This window comes from Carcharhinus amblyrhynchos, chromosome 14 (assembly GCF_965287045.1).
Source record: "Carcharhinus amblyrhynchos chromosome 14, sCarAmb.v2.hapA, whole genome shotgun sequence".
In the NCBI taxonomy this organism is placed as follows: Eukaryota; Metazoa; Chordata; class Chondrichthyes; order Carcharhiniformes; family Carcharhinidae; genus Carcharhinus; species Carcharhinus amblyrhynchos.
The window spans coordinates 54179287-54201654 of NC_137337.1; the positions used below are offsets into that span (position 1 = coordinate 54179287).

Consider the following 22368-nt stretch of genomic DNA (forward strand, 5'->3'; position numbering starts at 1 on the left):
GATGTGGCTTGAACCCTTCCTCCTGCCTTGGGGATCTTATGGGCCCCTGGTTCACTCCATGGGACGGTGGTGCTTCTGCAGTGAGCTGCAGAAACACCGGCGTCACCTGGCCCTGCCAGTTCTGGAGGACCACCTGCATCCCACCCATGGCGGTCGAGCCCTCTCCGATGGCCACCTGAATCAGAGGCCACCTGTCAATGGCCCCAGCAAGTGCCCTCTGAGACTGGGCCATGTTCTCAAGGGCTGTTGTTATAGCCCATTGGGTTTTGTGCAAGCCCTTTATCCTCTCAGCCTTGGGCCATAGAACCTCGAGAAGTCTGATGAGTCCCTCAGCTGTAACTCAGCTGCAGCCCTCTGGGATTCACTATGGCCTGCTGTAACTCAGCCATCGCTTGGAGCCTGCCACTCATAGTGAGGATTCCCTGTCCCAGGATTTCCACCCTTGCAATGTCGGCCTGGTAACTATGCAAGACAGGCAATAGCTGGTCCACCTGAAAGCTTTGGGGTTCCTCTCAACAGCCTTGCAATCAGTTCAGAGTGGCCGCCAGCCTCTCCTGTATTACCCAGCTCTTGTTGCTGCAACTCCAGCAGCTGAGGGAGAAGTGATCTGAGGCCCAACATGTAGCCTGGGGCCAGCAGAGTCTGCACCTGCAGCAGGCCCCTGCATGCCAGAAGCCTCGAATGTCCCCTCCTCCACCTGATGTATATTATCAGATGTGTCATGCTCACCAGAGAGTGACCCAGAAGCCTCACCACTAACTGGACTCATCGATGTGTTAGTGCCTGGGATGGTGAGTTGAGAAGTGGAAGCTGACACCAAAACGGTGCCACTCTTGGAGGTTTCTCCCTCCATTTCCTCTCAGAAGTCTTCAGAGCTGTCTGTCTGAGGATGGGTGGGAGCTGCAGCAGGGACCTCGATTCCCAGTGGCGCTGCTGCGTTCCTCCTGCAACGCACGGCACAAGGTTAGGTGCAAGGGAGGTAGAAGAATCCGGGATGCCAGAAAGTTGGTTGCCTTTCTTCATTAAACATAAAAGAAAGCACAAAGAAAATTACATCACAGGAACAGGCCCTTCAGCACCCCATGCTGCCCATCTGAATTAAAACTTCCTACTCTTCCAGGGACCATTTGCCTCTATTCCCATCCTATTCATGTATTTGTCAAAATGCCCCTTAAAAGTTACTGTCACATCTGCTTCCACAACCTCCCCCGGCAGCAAGTCCCAAGCACCCACCCTTCTCTGTGTAAAAAAACATACCTCATATATCTCCATCAAACCTATGCCCCCTAGTAATTGACTCAAATTGAGTGGAGGATTGACAGGTACTCACTTCTCAACTTCAGTCCAACCACACTGTCATTGACAGCTCAGATAGATATCCTCCTCTCTGGCTAAGCTCCAATGCCACTCCTCAAAGAGAGTGAAGAGTCAGAGGTCAGGGTCACTACCCTGTCATCGCCCTCTTGTGAGTCTTATGGGCATTCTTCTCCTGCAGGGACAGAAGGAGTCATGAAAGAAATGAAAGTGTGACTCCTGCAGAGTATGGGGGATGGCCTTCAGTGGGCAGTGATACTCTTGGGGATGGGGTGGGGGGGAGGAGGGGAGGGGGAAGGAGGTGTTTGGGGTTCAGGGGCTGGTGCATGCAGCGTGCCAGGAGTGGGGGTGATCTGGGGGTGATTAGAGGGAAGATGCTGTTAAACACTCACTCCTGCTGCCCGGATGAGGTCATTGATCTTTTTACAACACTGCTTCGCTGTTCAGGGGCCAGTGCCATGGCACTAACTGAGGCAGCAACTGCCTCCCAGCCCACAGTGCCATAAGGTCTCCCCACCTCCCCCCCACCCAGGTCTGTGTCTTGCTGGGAGGGAAGAGAATGCCCTACCTCCCTTCTGCAGCATTCTGCAGCCTGCTAAGGTTGCCCTCTGTGAATCTGGACGCTCTGTGAAGATGGGGCTAAAAATGCACCCAAAAAATGGATCTGAAACTCTCCCAGTTTCAAGTCCTTCCAGCACTTAGACAATAAATGGTAAAATACTGGTCAAAATGTTAAGTCTGTTTCACTCTCCACATGTGCTGCCAGAACTGCTGAGCTTTTCCAACATTTTTTGTTTTTCATATTTCTAGCATCTGCAGTATTTTGCTTTTAGATTTTGATAGAACATATGAATTAGGAACAGGAGTAGGTCATCCGGCCTCTTGAACCTGCTCCACCATTCTATAAGATCATAGCTGATCTTTTTGTGGACTCAGCTCCACTTATCTGCCCTTCACTGTTCAAAAATTTACCTATCCTTACCTTAAAAACATTCAATGAGGTAGCCTCAAATGCTTCACTGGGCAGGAATTCCACAGTTCCACAACCCTTTGTGTGAAGAAGTTCCTCCTCAATTCAGTCCTAAATTTGTTTCCCCTTATTTTGAGGCTATGCCCCCTAGTTCTAGTTTCAATAGCCAATAAAGGCATTGATCTTTCAGTTTCCAACTCTATCTTTCAAGCCTTCTGACAAACTATTGAGATCAATACTTCTTTATACACCTTATCTTGCGTACATCATAAATATAACCTGCTGACCTCTTGAATCATCTGATGACAAACCATCAGGTTTTCTTTACTTCAAAGGTGCTTGAAAAAGTGTTTTGACTTAAGCATCCACAACTCCTTTTAAGAGTTATTTTATTAACACTTATTTTTAAAATTTTGTTCATGGGATGTGGGCTGTGGTGAAACTGTGCCTTTAAGTCACGTATTTTACTCATGTTTCTGTTCAGGATTTTTTTTTAAACAGTCTGTTCTAACACCAGTTCTGCTTGGACTGTAACCAGCAAAAGCTGTCACTTTAGCAGTATAATTGGTCTTCATTGCTGGAATATTTGTTTTGGTCTGGACTAATGCTGTTCTGATATTTAAATGTTCCCTAGGGTTTTGCAAAGTAGGACTAGAAAAATCATGCAACTCAGTGCAGCTAGGCTTACACAGAGAAATCAAACTTAGATGTTGCTCAGTATTAGAGATTGGAATGTGCCTGGAAATAAGCTTCTTTCTCTGTGATTCTGCTGTTTGGAGGTAGATCTTTCTCTGGAAGTGGTTGTATGAAAGTCAGAAGACAGGCATCCATCTGGATCTCTGCCTAGACGTGCTAAAAGGCTGAAAACCTTGCATCCACATTGAGCATATTAATGTTTGGTGCCAACTGGTTCTGAAGAAGGGATTTATGTCTATGGAGTACTGCTTACATTGGACCTATAGATATAGCTAGAGACAGAGTTATAACTTGTCTTGTTTAAGTATTTAAATTGTTAAAATTCATACTAATTCTTTTTGTTATATTCTAATTGTTATCTTAAATAAAATTTATTTTGATAAAAGCTTCCTGGTGGGTCAATTGAATCACATCTGGAGCAGAAGACTGTATGCTCACTCTACTGCCAAAATCATAAAAAGTTAGGGTCTAGGCTAACTTCATAACACACCTTGTAGTTTCTAATCAGTCCCTAACAGGTGTCACTAACAAAGCCCACATTTGTTGTCCATTCTTAATTGGTCTTGAAAAGGGTTACCTTCTTTGACCTCTGCAGTTTATCTGATGCAGGTACCCCAACAATACTATTAAGAAGGGGGTTCAAGGATTTTGATTCAGTGACAATGAAGAAACAACAACATATGTTTAAGTCACAATGGTGTGTGATTTGGAAGGGAACTTGGAGGTGATGTTTTCATGCATTTGCTGCCTTGTCCTTCTAGGTGGTGGAGATTTTCGGTTTGAAAGGTGTTGTTGAAGGAGACTTAAGAGTTGTTGCAGTGTGTGTTGATGGTGGGGGAATGAATGATTTTTGTGGTGGATGGGGTGCCAATCAAGTGGACTGCCTTGTCCTGGATGATGTTGAACTTTTGAGTATTGTTAGAGTTGTATTCATCTAGGCGAACGTAGAGTATTCCACCATGTTCCTTGTGCATCATTTATGGTGGACAGGATTTGGGAATCCAGAGATGAAATACTAGCCTCAGAATGTCCTGGCTTTGACTTGCTCTTGTAATCAGAGTATATACATATGACTTGTCCAGTTCAGTTTCTGGTCAATACGAAGATGTATTGTACTATAGTGTACTACTGTTAATGGACTCTTCTGCACATGTTGATTACATTAAGCACTGATGTTTCACTATAATCATTCATGTCTGTTATTCCTGTGACTTATTTCCTTACATAAGCATTTCTTTAGATAATACACTGATAAAAAAAAGTAGAAATCAAGTAAATGCTTTCTAAGGTGGCTCTCATTTATCTTGAAAAGCCTTCTGCCAATGGGTATGCAATTATAAGCCCTTAACTCACAAGATATTCAACATACAACTCTCTAGAATGTCCAACATTCCCCTGGGAGACCTTAGTTTTTAACCTTTGCAATCTTCAGCTGATCCACAATTCTGCCATTCATATCCTATCCCTTTCATATCACTTCGTTCTTTATTTCAGGTTTCCCAAAGCTCAAATTTAAAAATCTTTTAAGTTTCTACATGATCTTGTCTCTTCCCATCTTTGTAAGCTGATTCAGTCTCGCAGTAATCCTATCCACAGCTTCTCGTGAATTTAGTTACTCCAGCCACTTGAGCAACACTTTCACCTTTTGCAGCCATGCATTCAGCTACATGGCTAGGTATCACAAATGATATTGAGGCTTAGCTGTGACAGTCCTCACATGGAGTCATTACTTCTCAACACTAGGAGCAGTAAAAGTGAAATAAAACTTGGCATAAAACTAAAGTTGATTTCAGAGACCCAGTAGCAAAATAATTAGGTACTAGTAATTGATTTCCAGAATATTAACAAGTTTCGGGCAATGACCAGCTCCAATCCAACAAGAGTGCATTTAATCATCTCCCTTTGCTGTTCAATGGCATTACCACTTCTGAAGTCCCGACTGTCAGGATCACTGTTTACCAGAAGCCTAACTGGACCACCATAAGAACATAAGAAATAGGAGGAGTAGGCCATCTAGCCCTTCGAGCCTGCCCCGCCATTCAATAAGATCATGGCTGATCTGTCGTGGCTCAGTTCCACCTTCCCGCCCTCTCCCCATAACCCTTAATCCCCTCTCTTATCAAAAACCCATCAACCCGCGTCTTAAAAATATTTAGCGAGGTAGCCTCCACCACTTCAACAGGCAGAGAATTCCAGAGATTCACCACCCTTTGAGTGAAGAAGTTCCTCCTCAACTCCGTTCTAAACCGCCCCCCCTTTATCTTGAGGCTGTGCCCCCTAGTCCTACTGTCTTTTTTGAGCGGGAAGAGTCTCTCCACCTCTATCCTATCCATCCCATTCATCATCTTATACGTCTCAATGAGATCTCCCCTCATTCTTCTAAACTCCAACGAGTACAAGCCTAGTTTATTCAGCCTCTCCTCATAGCTCATTAAATACCACATTAAATACAAGAGAAAGCTGGTGGCTGTGAATTACATGGCGAGTGACTCACCTGATTCCTGAAGCTTTTTCATCACCCACATGTCAGGAGTATGATAGAATGCTTTTCACTTGCTTGGATGAATATAGGTTCAACATTGCTCAAGAAGTTTGACATCATTCAAGGCAAAGCATCTGCCAGCATTTTTAACATTCACTCCATTCACTACTTGTGCACAATGGTAGCAGTTTGGATATCAACTTCTCAAATGCAATCAATTCTGGCTTTGCCAATGATTTCCAAACATCCCGTGAACTAATCTTTTTTAATAAATGTCTGTTTTAGTACAGAAGCTGGCTCATTACAGTTAAAGACATCTGTTTTTCATTTCAATAAAAATATAATTTAAAATGAACAGCCTTGTTTAACCAACAAAATGTATACTCTAAATTATGTTCTGTCCCTATAATGTTCTTTTCAAAATATAGGGACTTCAAAAGTTCGAACAAATTGTAGTCATTGTTTCCTCAACTTATACAAAATGATAGATGTTACAGTTCAAAACTAAGGTGGTACTTTTTTTTAAAACCTAGTTTATTATAAAACTATGAATCAAATCAGAAATTGAAAATTCCAGGCCTGACTTTGTTTGGGTTAGAATTGATCAAAATTATCAGTGAACCTGAGAGATGGGCTGAAGCAGTACAAGATTCCACCACTAGGAAGAGCTAATTGCATAGGTCACAGAGGGCCTTAAAATAAAAAAGAATGCAACATAGCTCTCAATATTTAAGTGGATTGCTGTAAAATGTATAACTACCAGGACAATTTCAGAGCCATGTATCCAAGGCAATATATACAACATATATTCTTTCCTGGATTCAATGAATTTATTTATTTTTGCATTCAGAAAAAGTAGCCCTATTACCCAATGGATTGTATGGTGTGGTCCTGATCCATTCAGATCAGGAAAGTTGAAACTTCAATCTCTAGTTTTTGAAGAGTAGATGAGCTGATTTCAGCTGAGGGAGAGGCAGCATGAATACAAAAATTCTTAGCTGGCTGGGATCAGGGTTAGGGGTGTGGCAGGAGTTAACAGCCAAGATTCCAGTTGTGATTGTTCTTTAATAACTTGCATATTCACTTAAAAACAACAGGTCTAGTTTGGCAAGATATGTTGCAAAAAAAAAATTTCAAACTACCAGAATAAATAAATCCATTTAATACCACAATGATTTCTGTTTTCAGATTTATTGCAACTATTTGTACAGTTACATGATGTATAGTTGAAGTTAAAAATCTCAGAAATTATATCCAATTGCAAAGAATTATCAAATAAATGGAATTACAAGTATTATAATATTACAAGACAACAGTACGTAAATAAAGAGTGACATTAGAATAACAAAACATGCTGTCTGTATTCCCCCCACCTTGAGGATGTGCAGAGAAACATGGTCTTAACTCTGAATTCCAAGTTGTGAAAGCTGAAGGACAGAAAAGAGCACCAGTTAAGTTTTAAGTTTATTTATTAGTGTCACAAATAGGCTCACATTAACACTGCAATGAAGTTACTGTAAAATCCCTTAGTCGACACACTCCAGCGCCTGTTTGGATATACTGAGGGTGAATTTAACATGGCCAATGCACCTAACCAGCATGTCTTTTGGAACGTCGGAGGAAACCTATGCAGTCACAGGGTGAATGTGCAGACTCCGCAGTGACACAAGCTGGGAATTGAACCCAGGCCCCTGGCACTGTGAGGCAGCAATGCTAACCACTATGCCACCGTGCAGCCCAGTATATACTGTGAAGGGAAAGGCAAGAGTAGCACTAAGCTGCTATAACCTGGGATTAACTGCAAACCAAACATCAAAAGAGTCAAACTGCACACTGAAATAAGCGACACCACAAACAACAGTGATCAGTAAAATTCTGTAGCCCTATCACACACCCAGTTGAGAATGGTGATGGGCAATTGGGTATAGCCTCAAAATAATGGGAAGCAGATTTACGACTGAGTTGAGAGGAACTTCTTCACACAAAGGTTTGTGAATCTGTGGAATTTCCTGCCCAGTTGAGGCTACCTCATTAAATGTTTTTAAGGCAAGGATAGATTTTTGAACAGTAAAGGAATTAAGGGTTATGGTGAGTGGGTGGGTAGAAACATAGAAAAACTACAGCACAAACAGGCCCTTCAGCCCACAAGTTGCGTCAAACATGTCCCTACCTACTAGGCATACCTATAACCCTCTATCCTACTAAGTTCCTTGTACTTACCCAAAAGTCTCTTAAAAGACCCTAACGAATCTGCCTCCACCACCGCTGCCGGCAGCCGATTCCACTCACCCACCACCCTCTGAGTGAAAAACTTACCCCTGACATCTCCTCTGCACCTACTCCCCAGCACCCTAAACCTGTGTCCTCTTGTGGCAACCATTTCAGCCCTGGGAAAAAGCCTCTGAGAATCCACTCAATCAATACCTCTCATCATGGAGTTGGTAGGAGATGAGGTCCTTAATACAATTACTGTTACTAGAGAGGTAGTGCTTGGTAGACTGACAGGACTGAAGGTAGACAAGTCCCCAGGACTGGATGGAATACATCCCAGGGTTCTGAAAGAAATGGCAGAAGTAATAGCAGGTGCGTTAGTAGTTATTTATCAAAATTCGCTGGACTCTGGGGAAGTGCCAGCAGATTGGAAAACAGCTACTGTTATGCTGCTGTTTAAAAAAGGTAGCAGGCAAAAGGCGGGTAACTACAGGCCAGTTAGCTTAATGTCCGTAGTTGGGAAAATGCTAGAATCCATCATTAAATAAGAAGTAGCAGGACACCTAGAAAAGGTTTGATCAAGCAGACACAGCATGGATTCATGAAGGGGAAGTCATGTTTGACGAATTTACTGGATTTTTATGAAGATGTGACTTGTGCAGTAGACAGAGGGGAACCGGTAGATGCGGTGTTTTTAGATTTGCACAAGGCATTTGATAAGGTGCCTCACAAAAGGTTGCTGCAGAAGGTTAGGGTACATGGAGTTGGGGGTAAAGTATTAGCGTGGATTGAGGATTGGCTATCTAACAGGAGGCAGAGAGTTGGAATCAAGGAGTGCTTTTCTGGTTGGCAGTTGGTGACTAGTGGTGTGCCGCAGGGATCGGTGCTGGGGCCTCAACTTATGAGGAGAGATTAAATAGATTGGGCCTGTACTCGTTGGAGTTTAAAAGGCTGAGGGGGGATCTTATAGGGACTTATAAGATAATGAAGGGGCTAGATAGGGTAAAGGTAGAGAGATTCTTTCTGCTTAAAAAAGGAAACCAGAACTAGAGGGCACAGCCTCAAAATAAGGGGGGGAGCAGTTTAGAACAGAGTTGAGGAGGAACTTCTTCTTTCAGAGGGTGGTGAATCTCTGGAATTCTCTGCCCATTGAAGTGGTGGAGGCTACCTCGTTGAGTATGTTTAAGTCACAGGTAGATAGATTTCTGATAAATTAAGGAATTATGGGTTTCAGGGAGCAGGCGGGAAAGTGGAACTGATCTACTTCAGATCAGCCTTGATCTATTGAATGGCGGGGAAGGCTCAAAGGGCTAGATGGCCCACTCCTGCTCCTATTTCTTATGTTCTAATGTTATAGTCACCCAGTCACATGCACTGGCCCACTCTGGTTATATACACTGGTTATTTTTATTACTCATTCTTTTTTAACTTGATTTTTATTGCTTTGACATTGCTGTACTTTCAATTAGCAATTGTTTGTTTCCTTAAAACCTTAACTTTTCTTTTGAAATTCCATTGATTATTGTTTCAAACTATATCTTTCTAAAAGTTGTCATCAGAAGAATTGCAGCACAGGAGGCAACCACTTGGCCCATCTTTTCCAAGAAAGCCCGAGGACCTCCAGGTGTTCTCTCTAATGCCACCTTCCTGTACATGATCCACAGCCCTGTAGCTTTCAGCCCTAAAGAGACAGATCTATGCACTTTTTAAACGAGCCTCTGTCTCCACCATCAATTCAAGCAGCAAATGCCAGAACCTCCAGTGAGGTCTCCCACTAGCTCCCTGAACGTAGGAAGCTACTCTAAATTCTGCTGGAGTGAAATGCTCCTAGCAGGGTGGGAGATGCTATCAGTCCCGGAGAATTCAGTCTGAATAATAACATTTAAATTACATTAAAACAGGTTAAAATCACTTATCTGGTCTTCCCATGCATCAGGAACGCATGCACGAATTCTGAGAAATGGCCAACGTGCCCATCTCCCAACCTGATGCGCCAAAAAACTAGTGTGTTGCAATGGGAGAATCGGGCCCATAGTGCAGAAAAGGCCCTCTAGCCCATCAAGTCTGCACTGACAATAACTACCACTAAAGGCTTGTCCTATATCTTTGAATACTATGATATTTCAAGTGCTCATCCAATATTTTTTAAAGGTTGTAAGGTTTACGGCCTTAACTACCTTCTCAGGCAATGCATTCCAAGTTACCACCACCCTCAGAGTGAAGATGATTTTTCTCAAGTCCCCTCTGAACCTCTTGCCCCTCACCTTATAAATATGTCCTCTTATGACTGACCCCATAACCAAGGGGAACAGGTGCACCCTATCCACCATGTCCACACTCATCATAATCTTACTACACCTCAATCATGTTCCCCCTCAGCCTTTTCTGCTCTAAAGAAATCAATCCAAGCCTATTTAGTCCCTTCTTAAAGCTCAAATGCTCCATCCCAGGCAACATCCTGGTGAACCTGCTCCGCACCCCATCTAGTGCTATTATATTCTTTCTATAGTGAGGCGACCAGAACTGCACACAGTACTCCAGTTGTGACTGAACCAACACTCTGGACAATTCCAACATTACCTCCTTGCTTTCACACTCTATACCATGACTGCTGAAAGTGAATGTCGCATATGCCTTCGTGACTAAGGTAGTTAAATACTCTGCCGTATTCAGGGAACTGTGAATAACTACCCTAAGGTTCTTCTGTTCCTCTGAACTACTATTCATTAAATACTCCTTTGTCTTATTTCCTCTTCCAAAGTGCATCAGAGAATCCCTACAGTGCAAAAGGTGGCCATTTGGCCCATCGACTCTGCACAGACCACAATCCCAAACAGGCCCTATCCCCATAACCCCACACATTTATTCTGCTAATGCCTTCATAATAAGGGACAACTTACCATGGTCAATCAACCTAACCACACACGGAGGAAACCGGAGCAAATACTGAAGAACGTGCAAACTTCACTGACAGTCACCTGAGGCCGGATTTGAACTCGGGTCCCTGGCACTGCGAGGCTAACCACTGTGTCGCCCATCACCTCACACTTATCAAGATTAAATATCATCTGTCACTGCTCTACCCATTTGACCAGCCCAACTGTATATTCCTGTGACCTACAACCATGTCCTTTGTGTCAACCAGTCACATCTTAAGGGGGAAAAGCTTAAGCATAGGTGTTTCGGTCACCCAAACTTAAACATTGGTTCTATTCTCTCTGCACAGAGAGCGCATGAGATTTTCCAGCATTCTCAGTTTTTGTTACCAATCTCAATGTTGTCTTCACCACATTTACATCAAATCATTTCTGTACATGACAAACAATGCGGGTCCCAGTACTGATGCTTGTGGTACTCCACTGGGCGTCGGTCTCCAGCCACTCTAACAGCCATCTTTGTGTCCTATTACTAAGCCAGTTTCTGATCCATCTCGCCAAGTTTTCCTAAATCCCATATGCTTTGACTGTCTCAAACAGTCTCCCATGTGGGACCTTGTCAAAAACTTTGCTAAAATCCATGTAAACTATATCAACTGCACTACCCTCATTCACACACGATCATATAGAACATAGAACATAGAACACTACAGCACAAACAGGCCCTTCGGCCCACGAGTTGTGCCGATCACATCAACACCTACCAACCTACAGACCTATCTATAACCCTCAATCTCATTAAACCCCATATACTCATCCAGAAGTCTTTTAAAAGACCCCAGCGAGTTCGCCTCCACCACCACTGACGGCAGCCGATTCCATTCACTCACCACCCTCTGAGTGAAAAACTTACCCCTAACATCACTTCTGAACCTCCCTCCCCGCACCTTAAATCTGTGTCCTCTCGTAGCAACCATTTCAACCTGGGGAAATAGCCTCTGAGAGTCCACCCTATCTATTCCTCTCAACATTTTGTAAACTTCTATCAGGTCGCCTCTCAACCTTCGTCTCTCCAGGGAAAAGAGTCCCAGCTCCCTCAACCTAACTTCATAAGGCATGCCTCCCAGTCCAGGCAACATCCTTGTAAATCTCCTCTGTACCCTCTCAATAGCTTCTACATCTTTCCTATAGTGAGGCGACCAGAACTGCGCACAATACTCTAAATGAGGCCTGACAAGGGTCTTATAAAGTTGCAGCATTACCTCCCGACTCCTAAACTCAATCCCTCGATTAATGAAGGCCAGTACACCATACGCCTTCTTGACCACCTCCTCCACCTGCGAGGCCGATTTAAGAGTCCTGTGGACCCGGACCCCAAGATCCTTCTGCTCTTCAACACTAAACATAGAACATAGAACATAGAACATTACAGCGCAGAACAGGCCCTTCGGCCCACGATGTTGCGCCGACCAGTTACAAAAACAATGACCCACTAGCCTATACCAATCCCTTTTCGTCCATAAACCTATCCAGAGATCTCTTAAACGCCCCCAAACTAGACGCATTTACAACTGCAGCAGGCAGGGCATTCCACTCCCTCACCACCCGCTGGGTAAAGAACCTACCCCTGACATCCGTCCTGTAGCTACCCCCCCTTAATTTAAAGCCATGCCCCCTCGTGCTAGCTTTCTCCATCCGAGGAAAAAGGCTATCACTATCCACCCTATCTAAACCTCTAATCATCTTATATGTTTCAATAAGATCCCCTCTTAGCCGCCTTCTTTCCAACGAAAACAACCTTAAATCCCTCAGTCTCTCCTCATAGGACCTCCCCACCATACCAGGCAACATCCTAGTAAACCTCCTCTGCACCCTCTCCAACGCCTCCACATCCTTCTTGTAATGCGGGGACCAGAACTGCACACAGTACTCCAAGTGCGGCCGCACTAGAGTAGTGTACAGTTGCAACATTACACTGCGACTCCTAAATTCAATCCCCCTACCAATAAACGCCAAGGCACCGTACGCCTTCTTGACTACTCAGACTTCTGCCCTTGATAGTGTACTCGTTCATCCCGTTGGTTCTGCCAAAATGGACGACTACACATTTATCCGCGTTGAAGTCCATCTGCCACTTCTCCGCCCAGTCCTGCATCCTATCTATGTCCTGCTGCAACTTTTGCCATCCTTCCAGACCATCCACAACACGACCAACCTTTGTGTCATCAGCGAACTTACTTACCCATCCCTCCACTTCCTCATCCAGGTCATTTATGAAAATTTTTGAAAAATTTTTGAAATATTTTTGAAAAATTCTAATAAATGACATCCCTCTGACAAAGCTACGCTGACTGTCCCTAATTAATCCATGCTTTTCCATGTGGATATCAATTCTCTCCTTTAGAATTTTCTCCAGTAGTTTCCCTACCACTGACGTGAGACTCACCAGTCTGTAATTTCCTGTTTCATCTCCACCACACTTTTTGAGCAGTGGACTTCTTGTGCTTCACTGACAAGGACACCTGATCCCTCTATATTGCAGCATTCCCTTCCCATTTAAATAATATTCTGATTTTCTAATAAGAACTGGAAGTAGGCCATCTGGCCCTTCGAGCCTGCCCCACCATTCAATAAGAACATGACAGATCTTTTCATGGACTCAGCTCCACTTACCCACCTGTTCACCATATCCCTTAATTCCTTTATTGTTCAAAAATTGATCTATCTTTGCCTTAAAAATATTCAATGAGGTAGCCTCAACTGCTTCACTGGGCAGGGAATTCCACAGACTCGCAACCCTTTGTGTGAAGAAGTTCCTCCTCAACTCAGTCCTAAATCTGCTTCCCATTATTTTGAGGCTATGCTCCCTAGTTCTAGTTTCACCTGCCAGTGGAAACAACTTCCCTGCTTCTATCTTATCTATTTCCTTCTTAATCCTATATGTTTCTATAAGATCTCTCCTCATTCTTCTGAAATCTAATGAGTATAGCCCCAATCTACTCAGTCTCTCCTCATAAGTCAATCCTCTCAAGTCTGGAATCAACCTAGTGAATCTCCTCTGTCAGTACATCCTTTCTCAAGTAAGAAGACCAAAACTATGCACAGTATTCCAGGTGTGGCCTCACCAGCACCTTATACAGCTGCAACATAACCTTGCTGTTTTTAAACTCCATCCCTCTAACAAAGGACAAAATTCCATTTGCTTTCTTAATTACCTGTTGCACCTGCAAACCATCTCCTTGTGATTCTTGCACAAGGACACCCAGGTCCCTCTGCACAGCAGCATGTTGCAATTTTTTTACCATTTAAATAATAGCCCATTTTGCTGTTATTCCTACCAAAACAGATGACCTCACATTTACCAACATTGTACACTGTCTGCCAGACCCTCGCCCACTCACAGACTATCTATATCCCTTTGCAGGCTTTCAACGTCCTCTGCACATTTTGCTCTGCCACACGTCTTAGTGTTATCTGTGAATTTTAACACACTACACTTGGTCCAATTCACCAAAGTTGGAAAAACAAATATCAATGGCAAAATACCCCATGTGTGGGATTCACTTCTGTCACAGAAGGTTGCACTTGTTGAGAGGACTAATAATTGGAGTCCTAGGACATCTCTGACAGAGCTGCTCAGGCAGCAACTTGACAATGTTCATCTCATGCACTTTGCTCCATAAGATCAAAAGTATAACAGTTTTTTTTGATGATTTTGCAGCGTTAACCACTATCAAAAACTCCGCTAACATTGAAGCAACTCATAGCAGCCGACAGTAAGATCTGTGTTAAACTCAGATTTGTTCTCACAAGTGACAGTAACATCCATGGCAAGTCCCAATGACCGTATCCAACAAAACAAAGCTTAACCCCCTCCACCTGATTGATTGATTTCAAACTCAAACTACCTCTGGTAGCAGTGTGATCAACAGCATACTATGGTAACAGAAACTTAATTGGACTGATTAAGAAATTAATTCTCTCTAAGCATTTAAATACTAATATTAGAAACCAGTGACTTTTTTGAAAAAAGGGTGTGTGACGATTTCAGCCAGGCTAATGAGGTTGGCTTGCAAGAGTATGAACTACCTGATAAGTCCTCCATGGCCATGATGGCCCGGTGGTATCACTGCTGGACTATTAATCCAGACACTCAGCTCATGTTCTGGGGACCTGGGTTCAAATCTCTCCATGGCATTTTTTGGGCACCTGGTGCGGAGAGGGGCAGGTCGGAATTGCGACCTCCTTGTGAACCTACTCCTGCACCTGGCGAGACACGCCATCAATAGGTCCAGGCAGCGGGTGATCGACGGGATTGTCCATCCCGACTGTCTGCCACTCTACCGCGACTACGTTCGCGGCCAGGTGTCCCTGGAGAGGGAGCACGCGGTGTCCACGGGCACAGTTGGTGCCTTCCGCACCTGCTGGGCACCGCAGGGGCTGGGGTGTGTTATAGACCCTTACAATCACATTTTGATTTAATGTTTTAAGTTTCTTTTGGACTTTGGTTTCTGTTCGGGCCGTCCCCCCTTCCTTTTTGGGGGGCTGCCCCTCTTAATTTGTCCTTAAGTTAATTTGAGTTTGTTTTACTTGTTAGGTACATGAAAGAACTACCTGATGAGTCTTGGACCGTTCCCCCTCCTTTTGGGGAGCTGCCCTTTTCCATTTATCTCTAAAGTTAATTTGAGTTTGTTTGGTTGATATTAAAAAGAGCTACCTGATGAGTCTTATGATTTGATGTTTTAAGTTTCCTTTGTGACTTGATTTTTCATTCAAGCTGTTCTCCTTCCTTTTGGGGAGCTGCCCCTTTTAAATTGTCACTGAGTTAATTTGATTCTGTATAATTAACTGGTACCCAAAAAGAAGTACCTGATAAGTCCTCCATTGGCCATGATGGCCTAGTGGTATCATTGCTGGACTATTAATCCAGACACTCAGCTCATGTTCTGGGGACCTGGGTTCAAATCTCTCCATGGCATTTTTCGGGCACCTGGTGCGGAGAGGGGCGGGTCGGGATTGCGACCTCCTTGTGAACCTGCTCCTGCGCCTGGCGAGGCACGCCATCAATAGGTCCAGGCAGCAGGCAATCGACGGGGTTGTCCATCCCGAATGCCTGCCCCTCTACCGCAACTACATTCATGGCCAGGTGTCCCTGGAAAGGGAGCATGCAGTGTCCACAGTGCAGTCAACGCCTTCCGCGCCTGCTGGGCACCACAGGGGCTGGGGTGCATTATAAACCCCGATAATCACATTTTGATTTGATGTTTTAACTTTCCTTTGTGATTAGATTTTGGTTCAGGCTATTCCCCCTCCTTTTGGGGAGCTGCCCCTTTTAATTTGTCCTTAAGTTAATTTGAGTGCGTTTATTTGGTTGGTATCAAAATAAATACCTGATGAGTCCTCCTATGAATTGAGATATCTGATGAATCCTCATGTGCAAAAGAGATACCTGATGAGTCCTAATTGATGGTTAAATCAGGGAGCCTCATGCTCCCTATTTAAAGCAGGTATGTCAGACTCCCAGCCTGCATTTCAGCAGGGAGCAACTGTACAGCTGGCTGTGTATAGATGGATGGCGTAAATTAAATATCTTGGTGACAGGGCTTTCACCTCCATGGGGTTATTATAGAGTGAACCTCAGAACCAATTATCTTTACATAAGTCTTGTGTTTATCTACTTTTTAATCAATACCATATGCTATAGCTTAATTAAGTAAAATACAATACCTGCTTCAGGAATTGACCAGCGTTGAATAGTTCACTGCAGCCATATAACACATGTTTACCAGGTTTATTCTGAATAGAAACAAAAGAAATTAATTTACTCCTTAAAATGAACTTAAAATGAGGTCATGCACTAAGTTCCTGAAAAAGCTTCATATTAAAATAGCTGCTTCAGCATGAGAAACATTTTTAATTATATACTTTAAAAACATATTCAGAAAATCCTTATATCTGAATGTCTTGCACATCAATACTGCAGAGTCAAAAAATTCTTCATGCACTTGAATACTTACTCATCATCCAACACTTAAAAATCATACAGGCAAACTGTGTGTTGAATCTGGAGTTTGGGAATGTTTGGCATTTTTTAAAAATTTATTCATTCAGAGGACATGGGCATCACTGGCTGGGCCACCATTTGTTGCCCATTCTTAATCACCCTTGAAAAGGTGACAGTGAGATTCCTTCTTGACCTGCTGCAGTTAACATAGCAGGATCTAGGTGTAAAGGTCCACAGTTCCCTGTAAGTGGCAACACAAGTGGATAAGGTGGTCAAGGGGGCATATGGTATGCATGCCTTTGTTAGTTGAGGCGTAAAGCATAAAAATTGGCAAGTCATCTGTATAGAACTTTAGTTAGGCCACATTTGGAATACTGCATACAGTTCTAGTCACCACACTATTAGAAGAATGTGGAGGCTTTGTAGAAGACCCAGAAAGGTTTACCAGGATATTGCCTGGTTTGGAGGGTATTAGCTATGATAGGAGAGATTGGACAAACTTGGTGTTTTTTCACTTGAACACTGGAGGCTGAGGGGCAGCCTGACAAGTTTACAAAATTATGAGAGGCATGGGTAGAATGGGTAGTCAGGAGCCTTTTTCCAGGGTGGAATGTCAATTACTAGAAGACATAGGTTTAAGGTAAAAGGGGGAAATTTAAAGTAGATGTGAGGGGCAAGTTTTTTTTTAGAAATGGAGGATGGTAAGTGCCTGGAATGCACAGCCAGAGGTGGTGTTGGAACAGATACAAAAGCAATATTTCAGAGGCATCTTGACAAGATGTATGGATAGGTAGGGAATAGGGCCATGCAGAGGCAAAAGGGTTTTAGTTTAGAAAGACGTCATTTGCCAGCGCAGGCTTGATGGGTGGAAGGGCCCGTTTCTGTGCTGCAGGGTTCTTTGTTCAGTCCATCTGGTGCAGGAACACCACAATGCTGGTAGGAACGCAGTTTGAAGATATTGATCCAATGACAGGAAAAGAATAATGGATATAGTTCCAAGTCAGTGCGTCTTGGAGGGGATCATGTGGATAATAGTGTTCCCACACATCTGCCACCCTTGACAGACTCCAACCATCCCTGCAGGTCACACACTCCATGGTTCTTCCTTGTACGTGCCGCCAAAGAAAGCTAGAAAGCTTTAGATTGGCTAGGAGGGAGTTGAAGAGTGAGTTGAGAAGGGCTAAAAGAGGACATGAGAAGACTTTGGCTGATAGGATTAAGGAGAATCCTAAGGCGTTCTATAGGTATGTCAAGAACAGAAGGTTGGTCAGGGCAAGATTAGGGCCAGTTACAGACAGCAGGGGGAAGTTGTGTGTGGAACCGGAGGAGATTGGAGAAGTATTGAACCAATATTTCTCTTCGGTGTTCACGCAGGGGGACATGAATATAGCTGAGGAGGACATTGGGTTGCAGGGGTGTAAAATAGACAGTATTACGGTTGATAAAGGGGATGTGCTGGAAATTCTTGAGGGGCTGAAAATAGATAAGTCCCCTGGTCCGGATGGGATCTACCCTAGGATTCTCTGGGAGGCTAGAGAGGTGATTGCAGAGCCTCTGGCTCAGATCTTCAGGTCGTCATTGGTCTCTGGTGTAGTCCCGGAGGATTGGAGGATAGCGAATGTTGTCCCATTGTTTAAGAAGGGGAACAGAGACTTTGCCGGGAATTATAGACCGGTGAGTCTTACTTCTGTTGTGGGCAAGGTTTTAGAAAAAATTATTAGGGATAGGATTTATAGTTATTTGGAGTGTAATGAATTGATTAGAAATAGTCAGCATGGTTTTGTAGCGGGTAGGTCGTGCCTTACTAACCTTATTGAGTTTTTTGAGAAGGTGACCAAAGAGGTGGATGGGGGCAAGGCAGTTGACGTGGTATACATGGATTTTAGTAAGGCGTTCGATAAGGTTCACCATGGTAGGCTTCTGCAGAAAATGCAGATGTATGGGATTGTGGGTAATCTAGGAAGTTGGATCAGGAATTGGCTATCAGATAGGAGACAGAGGGTGGTGGTGGATGGTAAATATTCATCATGGAGTACAGTTACGAGTGGTGTGCCTCAGGGATCTGTTTTGGGGCCACTGTTGTTTGTAATTTTTATTAATGATCTGGATGAGGGTATAGTTGGGTGGATTAGTAAATTTGCTGATGACACCAAAGTTGGAGGTGTGGTAGATTGTGAGGAAGGGTGTCATAGTCTGCAGGGAGACTTAGATAGGTTGCAGAGCTGGGCCGAGAGGTGGCGGATGGAATTTAATGCGGAGAAGTGTGAGGTAATTCACTTTGGTAGGAGCAACAGATGTGTCGAGTATAGGGCTAACGGGAGGACTTTGAATAGTGTGGATGAACAGAGGGATCTAGGTGTGTGTGTACATAGATCCCTGAAAGTTGGGAATCAAGTAGATAAGGTTGTTAAGAAGGCGTACGGTGTCTTGGCGTTTATTGGTAGGGGGATTGAATTTAGGAGTCGCAGTGTAATGTTGCAACTGTACACTACTCTAGTGCGGCCGCACTTGGAGTACTGTGTGCAGTTCTGGTCCCCGCATTACAAGAAGGATGTGGAGGCGTTGGAGAGGGTGCAGAGGAGGTTTACTAGGATGTTGCCTGGTATGGTGGGGAGGTCCTATGAGGAGAGACTGAGGGATTTAGGGTTGTTTTCGTTGGAAAGAAGGCGGCTAAGAGGGGATCTTATTGAAACATATAAGATGATTAGAGGTTTAGATAGGGTGGATAGTGATAGCCTTTTTCCTCGGATGGAGAAAGCTAGCACGAGGGGGCATGGCTTTAAATTAAGGGGGGGTAGCTACAGGACGGATGTCAGGGGTAGGTTCTTTACCCAGCGGGTGGTGAGGGATTGGAATGCCCTGCCTGCTGCAGTTGTAAATGCGTCTAGTTTGGGGGCGTTTAAGAGATCTCTGGATAGGTTTATGGACGAAAAGGGATTGGTATAGGCTAGTGGGTCATTGTTTTTGTAACTGGTCGGCGCAACATCGTGGGCCGAAGGGCCTGTTCTGCGCTGTAATGTTCTATGTTCTAAAGCCTATGAATCTCTAAAAACTGTACTTCCACTCAGTACTATCACGTACGGTACAACCTATCTACAAAGTTGTAATAAATATAGTCACAGATTACCCAGCACATGGTTTATTAATCAAGACAGAAAATAATTATATGATACTTGAATGATGTGAATTGAAAACTAACATTGCAATATATTCCAATATCAAGAACAGATTTCCCATAATAATGTTAACATGAAAGAACATGAAGAGGAGTAGGCCATTTGCATCTTCAAGCATCTTTTACCATTCAATACAATCACAGCTTTTTTTTAATTTCAACATCATCATCCTATATCATCCCAACATCCGTAATATACTCAATAATTGACCATTCACAGTTCTCGAAGGCGGAGAATTCCAAAGACTAGCAACTTTGAGTGAAAAAAATGTTACTCACCTCAGTCCTAAGTTGTTAACCCCTTATTCTGAGACTGTGACCCTGAGTTCTGTACTCAGCTGGGGAAACAGCCTCCGAAGCATCTACCCAGTCAAGCCCCTTAAGAATTTTAGATATTTTTACCATGAGGTCAACTCGTATTCTTCTAAACTCTAGGGAATATAGGTCTAAGTCTTGTCTTACAATCTTGGTGGAAACCAGTAACTAAATAGAAGAAATCCAAAATCCCAGTTATTAACCAAAAGAATGAAGCCCTAAGATTCCACAATTTAAAACTGAAGAATGTTTGATTCCACAAGAGCGGAAACCACCCTCCACCCCCTATACTTTAATGTTGATTCTGGGTTTTAAACAGCTACTGGATTTAGCTTCTATCTTCTTCAGCTTCATTGTGAGAACCATCAACTTCCACTATTGAGCTGGATAGCTCTGCAGCCCTTCATTTAGCCGCAACTGGTTTGTTTGTCCAGATGTTTTACTTTCCTAAACTGGGAAGGTCATTTTCTTTTCTCAATTTCATTTTCATAATAAAGGGACTGACTGAAAAAACATAAGCTTTGCAACCACAGATTATGATATGCACACTCCTCATAGGACAATTCATTCATCCTCGAAATCAGTCTACCTACATCTTACTCCCTCCAAGTCCATCCTTCCTTGTGTAAGGACACTAAAACTAGACACATATTTCATATGTAGTTCCACTAAGATCCTATATAATTGCAGTAACATGTCTTAATTACAAAGCGATTGCAGTACAAGAATAAAAGCTACCATGTCAATTGCTTCATAACTGCCAAACCTGCCATGCTGAATTTCTGTGATTCATGTACAAGATCTTCCTCAATACCAACATTTACCAATCTCACCATTTAAACAAGTCTGCTTTCTTATTCTTCCCATCAAAGTGAGCAATTTCACACTTCTCTACATTATAAACCATCTGCCACATTCTTTCCTCCTCATTGAACTTGTCAAGATCCCTTTGCTTCCTCCTCCCAGCTAACTTTTCCATCTAATGTTTTATCAACAAAATTGGATACTTTACACTTGATTTCCTCTTCTAAATCAATGAATTAGATTTTAAATAGCTGGGGCCCAAGCACTGATCCTTGCCATTATCCCTCCAACCACATGAGTCCTAATTTTGCGTGCCACCTTCATAGATCATAGAACCCTACAGTGCAGAAAGAGGCCCTTCGGCCCATCGAGTCTGCACCGAATACAATCCCACCCAGGCCCTAAGCCCATATCCCTACACATTACACCCACTAATCCCTATAACCTCGCTACGCTGGGCACTAAGGGGCCACACAGACAGTGACCCGAACCGAGAATTGAACCCAGAACCCAGGACCCTGGAGCTGTAAAGCAGCACTGCTAACCACTGCACTACCGTACCTTATTGGATACTTTTGAAAATCCAAATACATTCTGTGCACTGGTTTCTCTTTATGCATCCTGCTAGTTGCAATCTCAAAAAAATTAATAGTAATGTCAAATACAATCCACTCCACCCTTTCAATAGTCCATGCTGAACATACTACGATTTTCTAAGTGCTGAATTTTCACACACCTAATAACAGATTTTAACATGTTCTCTACAATGGATATTCGGCTACCTGATCAAATTCCCCTTCATCTCTATTTATTCCAGTTTGCTGTCCTTTTTAATATTTTAAATGTTAACTTTAGTTTGAAAAATGAGAGTATTTGATTAAATTTGTTTATCTGAGGCCCTGGAAGAGTTTATTAATAGGCGCCTTTTAAAAAATTCAGATGGTGTTTCACACAAGATCTTTTTCATTTTATACTACAGTCTCTGAAACTATGCAATAAAAAACCAAATTAGCAAATCTGACCGACACCAATGATTTATTATGTGGCGCACCTTGTACATATGCATGTATCTTTGTACCTAACAGAGGCAGGTCAACACCAAATTTCCATTATAAAACAACTTTTAAGAGCTCTCATACAATAATACTGTTAACTAGAAGTTTACTGACTAGCACAATATTAAGTATCCTACTTTTTACTGTTATGTGAATGCTTTGTTCAAACAAACTACATTATGAATGGTTTCGATGGAATGCTGCAATGATATCAATATGCTAATTTTCCCAACCTATTCACAATAGATAATTCATAGTTTAGAGTATGCAGGAAATGAGGGAATAGGTAACCACCAGACAGTCAACTAAAAGCAGACAGGTAGAGCAGGAGTCCCAAGTGCATCCTAATCAGTACTCAGTTGAGTTTGATGAAAGTGATGGGTCACCTAGGAAGCGCAGCCAGGGCCAACTCCATGGCGCCATGGATAGCTGTACGGGAAGGGTACAAGAAAGACTGGTGATTCAA

General features: G+C 43.1%; 1 protein-coding gene across 2 annotated transcripts in view; it reads right to left on the reverse strand.

Annotated features, from left to right (window-relative positions):
- Nucleotides 1-6609: 6609 nt before the first annotated feature.
- scfd1 (sec1 family domain containing 1) overlaps nt 6610-22368 on the reverse strand; it is a 262452-nt gene continuing 246693 nt past the window's right edge. For both annotated transcript variants that reach the window (XM_080202894.1, XM_080202895.1), the window contains exons 24-25: nt 16277-16345; nt 6610-6889 (exon numbers count right to left, since the gene is read on the reverse strand). In XM_080202894.1, the coding sequence (XP_080059020.1) occupies nt 6863-6889; nt 16277-16345 (96 nt within the window). In that variant the 3' untranslated portion in view covers nt 6610-6862. The remainder of the gene's footprint in view (nt 6890-16276; nt 16346-22368) is intronic.